General features: G+C 37.4%; 2 protein-coding genes and 1 pseudogene across 4 annotated transcripts; 2 read left to right on the forward strand and 1 right to left on the reverse strand.

Annotated features, from left to right (window-relative positions):
* Positions 1 to 1,080: 1,080 nt before the first annotated feature.
* Positions 1,081 to 2,935, forward strand: LOC125194294 (annotated as a pseudogene).
* A 174-nt stretch (positions 2,936 to 3,109) lies between these two features.
* Positions 3,110 to 5,285, reverse strand: LOC125194295 (cytosolic Fe-S cluster assembly factor NBP35-like). Its single transcript, XM_048092436.1, has 3 exons — positions 5,105 to 5,285; positions 4,928 to 5,029; positions 3,110 to 4,276 (listed from the first exon to the last, which is right to left on the reverse strand). Exons 1-3 carry the CDS (start codon positions 5,145 to 5,147, stop codon positions 3,342 to 3,344), a joined length of 1,080 nt encoding a protein of 359 aa, XP_047948393.1. The 5' UTR covers positions 5,148 to 5,285; the 3' UTR covers positions 3,110 to 3,341.
* A 2,083-nt stretch (positions 5,286 to 7,368) lies between these two features.
* LOC125194297 (ABC transporter C family member 2-like) lies at positions 7,369 to 8,683 on the forward strand. 3 transcript variants are annotated; one of them, XR_007171741.1, is made up of 3 exons: positions 7,369 to 7,597; positions 7,762 to 7,851; positions 8,078 to 8,531. XR_007171741.1 is itself a non-coding variant. In XM_048092438.1 (3 exons), the coding sequence occupies exons 2-3, from the start codon at positions 8,203 to 8,205 to the stop codon at positions 8,666 to 8,668; spliced, it is 378 nt and encodes a 125-aa protein (XP_047948395.1). In that variant the 5' UTR covers positions 7,369 to 7,597; positions 8,078 to 8,202; the 3' UTR covers positions 8,669 to 8,683. The 3 variants fall into 3 exon arrangements, 1 of the variants encoding a protein (XP_047948395.1); XR_007171742.1 differs by having other exon boundaries at positions 7,762 to 7,822; XM_048092438.1 differs by lacking the exon at positions 7,762 to 7,851 and adding an exon at positions 8,624 to 8,683 and having other exon boundaries at positions 8,078 to 8,535.
* Positions 8,684 to 11,246: the final 2,563 nt, after the last annotated feature.

An 11,246-nucleotide genomic window follows, 5' to 3' on the forward strand; every position in this document is an offset into this window, starting at 1 on the left:
CTCCTCAATTAAGCATTATATATAAGTTCCGATCCTTTGTATTTGACTAATAAAAACTCATACATACTAGAATGTACGTTTATGTGTGGAAATGTTTACCAGGAAATGGCTGAGTTTTTTATTGAAAGAAGACAGTGGTTGAACTTTGCACTTTCTTGTATTGTGTTCAATCTACTTATTTAGTCTTTGAGTTTTTGTTTTAGCTAAATTTTCACTTTAATATTTATCACACAGGTTACTTCAAGTACAGTGAGACTAGTCAGTGCTACCAGCAGAGAGCTTCGCAATGAATGGTTTGCTCCAGAAGGTTATTCAATCAATGTTGCCACCGCCAATGTCACTCAAGTATATTTTATCACTACATATGACTAAATTTGATTTATCTGACAAACTTACCACTAGCCTTCATCCAATTAAGTTATCATTCATCAAATGTACCATGAGTGTATGGTTTTTGCTTTGACAGGTTCTATTGGCTACTGGGGGAGGCATTTAATTTATCTAGAAATTGGTGATGGTGTTCTGAGAGAAGTGAAACATACCCAGTTGGAGTACGACATCTCATGCCTGGACATTAATCCAATTGGTGATGACAAAAACTGCAGTCAACTAGCTGCAGTGGGAATGTGGACAGATATTAGTGTTAGGATATTTTCACTTCCAGACTTGAACCTTGTAACAAAGGAGCATTTGGGAGGGAGATCATTCCTCGTTCTGTACTTTTGTGCTTTTGAAGGGGTTAGTTGCATCTTAATTCTGTTAATTTTCATAAGTAACATCACTTTAATTATGTGGGACTGATGGCAGATTTGCTGCTTACCAATTTCAGATATCTTATCTGTTATGTGCTCTTGGGGATGGACACCTGTTGAATTTTGTGTTGACTACCAGCAATGGGACTACAGACAGGAAGAAAGTTTCTTTAGGGACCCAACCAATTACACTGCGAAATTTCTCATCAAAGAATGCCACACATGTATTTGCTGCTTCTGATAGACCGACTGTCATCTATAGCAGTAACAAGAAATTGCTTTACAGCAATGTAAATCTGAAAGAAGTAAGTTATATGTGCCCCTTCAAACAGCTGCTTTCCCCGACAGGTACAATGTTGTTCCATTCATGTGTTAATTGAAATGATTCAACAAATCTTGGTTTAGTTTTATGTCTATCTATCTTATATAATATCAGCATCATAAAGGGTATGGCTTGCAATTGCAAGACCTATCTTTGTCCTTGTTAGAGTTCTGAGAAGAAAGTCTTTCTGTGAACAGCCTTGCTATTGCTAAAGAAGGCGAACTAACAATTGGAACCATAGATGATATTCAAAAGCTTCACATACGCTCGATCCCGCTTGGGGAGCATGCACGCCGTATATGTCATCAGGAACAAACACGGACTTTGCCATTTGTAGTTTGAAATATAACCAATCAGCAGCAGATGACTCTGAAATGCACTTTGTCCGCTTGTTAGATGACCAGACATTCGATTTCATATCTACTTATCCGCTGGATCAATTTGAGTGTGGTTGTTCTGTCCTTAGCTGCTCGTTCTCTGATGACAATAATGTGTACTACTGTGTGGGGACTGCATACGTAATGCCAGAAGAAAATGAACCTACTAAGGTTAGTTTTTACACTTTTTCATCTGTGTCTGCCCTCAACAACGTGTCTTGCATGTTTTTGGTGCATGTGTTTCCACCATTTCATCTTTTTCTATCTCCCAAATCTGTTACCTGGGATTCATGAAAGTTACTTTGGATATGCTACATCTTTGGTGTTATCGTTGCTAACTTTTCTCTGTTTCATCAGGGTCGGGTTTTAATTTTTACTGTAGAAGATGGAAAACTCCAACTAATTGCTGAGAAGGAAACCAAAGGTGCTGTTTATTCTCTTAATGCCTTCAATGGGAAACTGCTTGCTGCCATTAATCAAAAGATTCAGTTGTACAAGTGGATGCCACGAGATGATGGCTCTCACGAGTTGCAATCCGAATGTGGACATCACGGCCACATACTTGCCCTTTATGTTCAGACTAGGGGGATTTCATCGTAGTTGGTGATCTGATGAAATCAATATCGTTGCTGATTTACAAGGTGACTATTTTTAAACTCTAGATACAGGCAATGTTTCCACCATGTATTCAGTTTACAGTTTCGTCTAACTTTCATCGGTGCTGTTATACGCAGCATGAGGAGGGTGCTATCGAGGAGCGAGCTCGTGACTACAACGCAAATTGGATGTCAGCTGTCGAGATTCTGGACGACGATATTTACCTTGGAGCTGAGAATAATTTCAACCTCTTCACCGTCCGTAAAAACAGTGAAGGAGCAACTGACGAGGAGCGTGGGCGCCTCGAGGTCGTTGGCGAATACCACCTTGGCGATCGTCAATCGATTCCGACATGGTTCACTAGTCATGCGGCTGCCAGATTCCGACGTCGGCCAGATCCCAACGGTCATATTTGGCACTGTCAACGGAGTCATCGGGGTCATTGCCTCCTCCCCCACGAGCAGTACGCCCTTCCTGGAGAAGCTGCAGATGAATATGAGGAAAGTGATCAAGGGCGTCGGGGGCTCAGCCACGAGCAGTGGAGATCCTTCTACAATGAGAAGAAAACCGTTGAGGCAAAAGCTTCCTAGATGGAGATCTGATCGAATCGTTCCTTGATCTCAACAGGAATAGGATGGAGGAGATTTCGAAGTCGATGAATGTTGCTGTGGATGAACTTATGAAGAGAGTGGAAGAGCTGACTAGGTTGCATTAAACTCCATCCTGCTGCTTAATTATGGCATCTGAAATTGTTTGGTGTTCTATTTTTAGTTTTGTGTAACGGTGCAACCATTCGACTATTTTCCCTTTTTTTTGTGTATATTTATAAGTGACACATACAAACGTCTACTTTGGTAACTCTCTTGATACATTCTTTTGTTTTTGAACCTCTTTCTTGCACAAGCTCATATTGATGTTTATTTACTACTCCTACAACTACTATACTTACTAATTTTTAATAATTCACTTTCATTACATTTCTTAAAGCTATGTCTAGGCAACTTAATGAACTCCCATATCATCGAGATAAATAAGATAACAAAAGTATTGATACATAAGACTGCTCAGACAACATAATACATTAAAATCATAATACCTTACAAAAACGCCACGATTTCATTCATAATCATACTATTATTACTCAACTAGGCTTGTAATCAATCCCTAAAATTGAGACGCCTCAGAAACGAAAGTGTGGAGGCGTTGAGATATATTTTCACCCATGACTTCAAACAGAGATAGGTATTAAGGTGGCTGAGCATGGTATATTTAGGGAAACGGTTATACAACTAACTAAGCACCATCCTCCAATATTTCAGGTCTCGATACCTTCAGTTCCGACAGCAGCTTCTCTATGATGGTCTTCAACGCAGGGGCGCTCATGCCGCATTTCCCATCATCAAAGCAGGACCTTCCTTCTTCAGCAGCTTTACCTAGCCGAGGATCTAGAGGAACTTTCCCGAGGAAAGGAACGCCCATATCCCTGCACATTTTTGCTCCACCACCAGCACTAGTATCAAACACTTCACTGAAAGCAACCAAGTTTAGCATTTCTGGAACTTTCTCTCTCATGTATTGAAGAACCCACTCCGTCATGTCTCTCTGTTCACCAGTTTCGGTTACATTAAGGAATTTGAGATCTGACATGGGTTGGCATAGACCACTCATGTTCTCAACAACTCCAAGAACCGGCAACCCCACTTTCTTGCAGAAACTCACTTCTTTCCTTACATCAATAAGAGACACCTGCTGAGGAGTAGTAACTATCATGGCTCCATCGATTCCAGTTGCTTGGAGAAACTGAACAATAGAAATATGCTCGTCTGAGGTCCCAGGAGGTGCGTCAACTACAAGAAAATCAAGTTCCCCCCAGTAGACATCCTTCAGAAATTGCTTGATGATTCCATTCTTTCGAGGACCTCTCCATATCACAGCATCATCAGGGTTGGGAAGCATGAAGCCGATTGACATGACCCCAAGGTTGGAGTCAACATAAACAGGGGACCATCCAAGGTTACTTTGGTGGATCTCTTGCCCTTCAAGACCGAGCATCTTTGGAATGCTTGGACCACATATATCAATATCGAGAAGTCCCACCTGGAAACCCATAGCTGCCAGGGAAAAAGATAATTGAGCTGAAACTGTACTCTTCCCAACACCACCCTTTCCAGACAAGACTAGAATTTTGTGTTTAACCGTTGCCATTCTTTCAGCGATAGTGACCAAGTCTGCAAAGAAACATAGTCAGATGTAACAGCAATAGCATAACTGCGTGAAAATGTAAATGATCAAATATAACCACAAATTAACAAACACTATTCTTCAACAACAATAAAAGGGACGAGTCTTAATAACTTTAGAGACAATTTACGTCAATTTTAAGCAAGATACCACGGATTAGTCCACGAAAACCACAGAGACACCATACTTTACTCAAAAGTCTACGACTTTGAACATACAGCAACATATCAAGTAAAGCATTCGTACGAGTACCTAATCCATATTGTACCAAAGTCCAAATACACCAATCACTCAATCATTACAATAGAAGTCGGAACTCAAAAACTAACCCCATAGTTAACAGGGGAACATAGCAACCATTTCATCATCCGAAAAGCGATTCAAAGAGCTACAAGTTACACCCTTTACAAAAAAATGCCACTGCTACACTCACACCAACCAATTACAGAAGCCCCTCGATGACTTATCGATACGCCTAATTAGCTGATAGCATGGCAAAAACAGGGGCACAATTCAACCACACGAAAACAGCTTAAAATTACAAATTAATTGCCTTCAATTTGATTGCAAACTATACATATCAATCACTATCCTCCAATTAAATACAAAAAAAAAAAATAATAATAATTGAAACCGACCTGGATCAGGTCCTTTGGGAGCAGTAGCACAAGCTTCCTGATTAGGGCATCCCTCGCAAGCGTCGGATTTTCCGGCCGATTCAGACTGCGGTCCTGGGCAATCTGCAATTCAACGGAGAAATATAAGAAAAAAAGAGGAAATTCTGCAGCTCGAAAACTTCACGGTTACACACATACGTTCATTGGCGTTCTCAGGCACTTCGTAATCCCCGTTTTCCATGACTGTAACCCCTCACGAGCCGCCGGCGATGAGCTCTTCCGAAGTAGTATTTCAGTCCAATGATTTTGCTAGAGAGAGAAAATCAAATTCCCAAAACCCTAGAGAGAGAAAAAGACAGACTTTTCCTCTTTTGTGGGGTTTAAAATAAATGAACAATTCTTTATTAGTGTTTGCGACTTGTGTTGGATGATGGTTGACGAGAATAATATGCTGCGCGACAGTCCGTGAGCGACTGTGCGCGCTTGATGATGTGGCATTTCATCGTCATCAATTTTCTTTCTCATTTAAGCATTTATCTTAATATTTCTCTTCCGCTCCGCTCTCTTTTGGTTATGATGTTTTAATCCTTGCAATCCAGGTTTCTCAAATTTCAGCATTCAAACAATTTCTTTCGCTAATCTCCCTGCAAGATTTCTTCATCATCTTCCCCATCCACTTTCCCAGTTTATCTCTCTTATCTGCAAATGCTTTCATAGCAAATTTATGTGCCTTAACCATTGATGTTTCGGAACTACTTTTCAGAGTTAAAATCCCCTTTTGAATAAATGATAGATCTAGAAAAGTTTGGTTTCACAAATTTTAAGTCAAAATTTGCAGAAACTCATTTGGCAAAAAATATAGTACAAAGCCTCGACTGTGCAAAACCCAATTCCACATAAACTGATTTATCATTCATTAAATTATGAAAAGTACCAATCCTATGGTGGAAAAGCTCATGGGTGTAATTGAAGAAATTTGATGTGAAAAATTATATATGAAAGACAGAGAATGACGAAGAGAGAGAATGAAACCTTCTGCAAAAGTAAAGTTTCATTTGCAATGGCAAAGAAGAGAGAGAGAATTGATGATAGACGTGTCGCGTGGATGGAAGTGAATACCATTAAATAAGGATAAAATATTAAGATAAATATTAAAAAATAGTAATTAAAATACTAGCGCGCACAGTCGCTCACCGACTGTAGCGCAGCATATCATTTCTCGATGGTTGACTAGTCATCCTAGAATGATTGTGTATAAAGTCGGCTATCTTTACATATTTCTTGTATATTTGTATTTCTAAAGAAATACATATGACAAAAGTCAGAATTTTGACATTAAATTTAGCGACATTTTCATAAAAAATTACTCCTTCATTCGGACAGAATCACTTTATTGTTATTGCTGGCTTTAAAAAAAGTTGAAATATACCTCCATTCCTTCATAGTTGAGTCATTTTTCCATTTCTAGCTTCCTCATAATTGAATCATCCATATATAGAACTTTTTTTTTCTTACTTTATCTCTCTTACTTTATTCTTTCTACTTTATTCACTTTTTACTTTATTCTCTCTACCGTTTTCTCTTTCTTACTTTTTATCTATTTATTTAACACACTCAACATTCATTTCTTAAACTCCATGCTAAAGTTCCGCCTAACTATGAGGGAACAGGGTACAATAAATGAGTTGAGATGATAGAGTGTGTAATAAATGAAGTGAGATAGTGAGGTATAATAAATGGTTAATTGGTGCAGTGTAGATTCCTTTGATTTTTTGACTTTTTTGGATTTTTATTTTTGTTTTAGTTTATTTTAATGTAGATAATGACAGGTAAAATTGTACTCCTCCATCCCACATAATTTTACACAATTTGACTTGAACGATTTTAAGAAATGTAATAGATAGTGAGTTGAAAAAGTTGGTGGGATGTGAGTCCTACTTTTAAAGTATTGATTTTATAATAAAAGGAGAGGAATTTGGAATATAAGGTCCACTACCAAAAATGGTAAAAAATGAAATGGTAAAATTACGTGATGATAAATGAAATATGGGTAAAATTATATGGATGGTAGGAATATGATCGATTGTTAATCGAATAAATTCTACTAGCAAATAAGGAAAAACACTATGAATACAAATAGATGTTCGCCATCTTCCTCATTTCACTCACTCATAACTTCATATTCCATTTTCATCAAATTTCCATCAAATCCATTAAAGATCATAACTTTATAATAAGATTTAAACTGACAAGTGTAAAGTTTTCATTTTTATATAAATATAACACTATCCTCATCAATAATATTGAAGTTTTGATTTACCTCTTCGTATTTCCATGTATATATATCCATTTCCAGAAATGGCTTCTCAAAACAAGATTCGCAAGCGGTGACGCCTTTGTTTTTATTTGACTATAGTCTATAAATAAGGAGATATTTTGGTTAATGGTGGGGAATGATTGAGGAAAAAGGTAGAGTATAATATACAGATTCCATATTCCTCTACTCCTCCTCACTCTCTCTGCCCCCACACAACTACTATACGACGACCATATTAATCACTCATTAACCTCTTTCAACCCTATCTTTAAAGAAGTGGCCTTTTCTCCTTGCTCGTGTGTCCCAGAATTATTCGCTCATTTATGATTTTCCACTCCCACTCAGCACCTTTTCCCTCTTTCCTGGATTCCTAGGTATAATTAGTCGTATTTTACTCGTGTGTGTTTGTATTTAGGCGGAGTTTCCAACGTCCTATTTTCGTGGGTGCCAAGCTTCTCTTTTTTCAATATTAGTTGTGTTTTTCACATAATTGCAAATTTAAGTGATTTTTGAAGTTTCGGTTGGTTGTGTTTTTCAGTTCAAGTAGTTGATTTCCTGCTGTGATTATGAAGGGGGCCTAATCTGAAGTGTTTAAAGAGGTTAATGTGTGGATGATGTGAAGATTCATGTAAAGACTGAATTTTCCATTGTTAAGTAGTGTTTTAGTATTGTGTAATGACTTGAAATCCTTTTGCAGTGTTTACTAATTCGAATTAGAAATTTGGTAGACGTTTGGAAGATTGTTTTTGTCTGATATAGTTGACTTTGATCTGGTAAATGAGAAGTTAAGGTGTGGATAAATTATATTTGATCGAATAAATCGACTATTGATCTGACATATGCTGAATTTCCAGATTTCATATTGTGATAATCTTGAGTTGGAAGCTCTGCAGGAAGACTAGTCGAATTCATTCTGAATCGCAGCACGGGATATATATACTTGCGGGATTGAAGGATAGTAGTGGTCATAGTTGATAAAATGGCTTTCGAGCCATTTGAGTGGTATTGCCAACCTGTCAAGAATGGGGTATGGGCAAGAGCAGTGGAAAATGCATTTGGAGCTTACACTCCATGTGCTACTGACTCCTTGGTTATCTGCATTTCCCATCTGGCTCTTCTGCTGCTGTGCATAAATCGGCTATGGCGGATGAAAAGAGATTTCTCAGTCCAGAGATTCCTCCTAAGATCAAATGTTTACAATTATTTGCTGGGTCTGCTGGCTCTTTATTGTACTGGAGAACCGTTGTTTAGATTGATAATGGGGATTTCAGCATTCAATGTGGATGGTCAGCCCGGTCTTGCCCCATATGAGGTACATTGTTTTCTTTCTCTTACTATATTGTTTGCAGGGATTCACTAGTCTCCATAAAGAAATGGTGATATATTTTTTTATCACGTAGTCGGTTATTCAGGAAACTCCTCGTTGGGATTTATTTGCATTTTGAAAATTGCACAGCAGTCATCTGGGTATTATTGTGTGACAACATGAAAGAGCTGTCAGACTAGTGCCGTTTCTTGAAATGTGAACTGAATTTAACATCTGGAATCTGGTATTACTACTGTTTCTGATGCTGTATCTTTACTCTGAAGACTTAATTAGCTCATTCTGTTCCTTTTTCTGAAAATTGACTTCGAAACTAGAAAGATTGGAAAACTTTTGAAGAAATAAAACAAGAATAAAATTACTTGAGCCACTCTCTTGCATGTATTATACAATCTAGGTATTTTATTCTAGCATGAGCTCAACAACTTGCTTCTCGGTATTAAACTTGTATCGGCGCTTGTAGGTGACTCTCTATCATTGAGGCTGTAGCATGGTGCTCTATGCTTGTGATGATTGGACTGGAGACAAGGTACATCCTGAATCTGTGGCTGTGAGGTTTGGTTATTATGACTCATAGGAGATGCTGTAATTGTGAACCTTGCTCTTCCGTCCAGAGTATATGATTGGTTAGTCTTCTTTAGCTTTTAACGGATCTGTAATGCTAAATTTTATCATCAAATTGATTATCAAATTGCCTAGATAAATGATTACTTGGTTTGGGACAAACTAAGTGATACAGTCTGTCTTAGATAAAGGAAACAAAGTAATCTAATGTATGTACTGTGGTTTATCGTCTTATGTCACTTCATGTCTTCTTTTTCCTCTTTCTTCCGTCTTTGAAGAATTTGTTGCTTTGGGGCTATATCATGATTCATCATATGATATGTGTTACTACTTAGGATTATCATTCTAGCTTGTATTTTTTGGTTGTAGGTCCGTCTCGCTTTGTATATTAGTGAAGTGGCTGTCCAGGTTTGTTTCACTCTACTTCTTTATATCTCAAATATAAATTTTCAATTGGAAATTTGTGGCACTTTTATCACTGAGGCTTGCTGGCAACACTCTTCTTTCAGAGTGTTGACTGTCAAATTTCATTTTGGGTCCAATGCCACAACTCTAAGATTACCAAGGCTATTGTCATGAATCCTCTGAAAACTTTGTGGACATTTGAACTAAAAACAAAAGGCAGCAAATATGAAATGATTTTGCCCTTTGTAAAGTGGGTAATCATAATGAGTAGATTCCATCTCACATAATAGACTAATGGGATGTGGTGCTAAATTTGTTAGAGCGATAAGTTACCTTGGCTAAAACTTGACCTGGAAAGTCCTTCATTGATTTTTAATCTACTTGTCACTGCAGAGCCCCAGCTTAATCTTTGTTAGCCTTGCAGGTTTTGTTTGGTGTCCTCTTGCTTGTGTATATCCCTAACTTGGATCCTTATCCGGGATATCCCCAGTGCAAATGATCTGAGGACAACACTGCTTATGAAGAACTTCCTGGAGGGGAGCAAATTTGTCCTGAGAGAAAGCCAACTTAATCTCTCTCGTTATTATAATTGCTTATAAAAAATGCTATTGATTTTACCTTCATTGCTTATGTTTAATGCTTTCCTGATTCATTATGTCATTTCATCATAATTCTATCATCTGTGCCGTTGTGGATTGTTTAGTATTTTTCTGTGACATTCCTGCATCACTTCCTTGTACCTTTTCTCCTCTTATATATTTTTCCTCCCATTAGTGTAATAGCCTAATGGTTTTGTTTTGAGCATGTTTCTTGGAATTAATTATTGGTTATTACTTTTCTGCTTCAGGGTTACTTTCATGGATGAACCAGATCATGAAACTCGGTTCTAGAAGGCCTCTCACAGAGAAGGATGTTTGGCAACTTGATTCTTGGGATAAAACAGAAACACTTAATGACTCGTATGTTTATAATGCTTATCTATTTTTTTTTCTTCCTTTCTTCTGCCTCCCCTCTTTTGCTAGTAGCTAATCATTATGTTTTGTGAGTTGTTTAGGTTCCAGAAATCTTGGGCTGAGGAGATTCGGAGACCAAACCTTGGCTTTAAGAGCTTTAAATCGTAGTCTTGGTGCAAGGTTTGTCTTCAGTACTGGAAAATTATATTTCATGAGATATGAATCTTTTCATACAATTTCATTACTATATTGTTCTATTGTTAAAAAATTGACTCTGTGCCTTTATCTCTTTTTCTCAGATTTTGGTGGGAGGCCTCTGGAAGGTAGTAAACGAATGGCTTCTCTTATTGACATTTTTATCATTTATTGGGCTCAATACATTTTCTTTTGTAAAGTGTTACTACACAATCAAAATTGGGATTGTTTCAGTCATTTCTACATGCACTTTCTAACCTGTTGCTGAGTAATATGTGGATTCAGCCATGAAATAACATGAGTTATAATCAATATACATGGAAACACAATGTATATATGTTTGTGCGTCTGTGTTTGTCTATCTATATGCATGTGTTAGTGTAAAAAGCATTTCCAAGAATGTCTTTCAGCAATAAGTACTCTATGCACTTTTATATTTCACTTAACTTGATCTATTACTTTGAAAAGTAACTATAGCTTTGTTCACGGGCAAAATTTTAATTTGTTCACTTGTTAATACTGAAGTCAATGAAAATGCCTATGTGATTTGGCCAGTTATCTCCCAGGTTAGTTATGTGATTA

Source organism: Salvia hispanica, chromosome 6 (assembly GCF_023119035.1).
Source record: "Salvia hispanica cultivar TCC Black 2014 chromosome 6, UniMelb_Shisp_WGS_1.0, whole genome shotgun sequence".
NCBI classification, from domain to species: Eukaryota; Viridiplantae; Streptophyta; class Magnoliopsida; order Lamiales; family Lamiaceae; genus Salvia; species Salvia hispanica.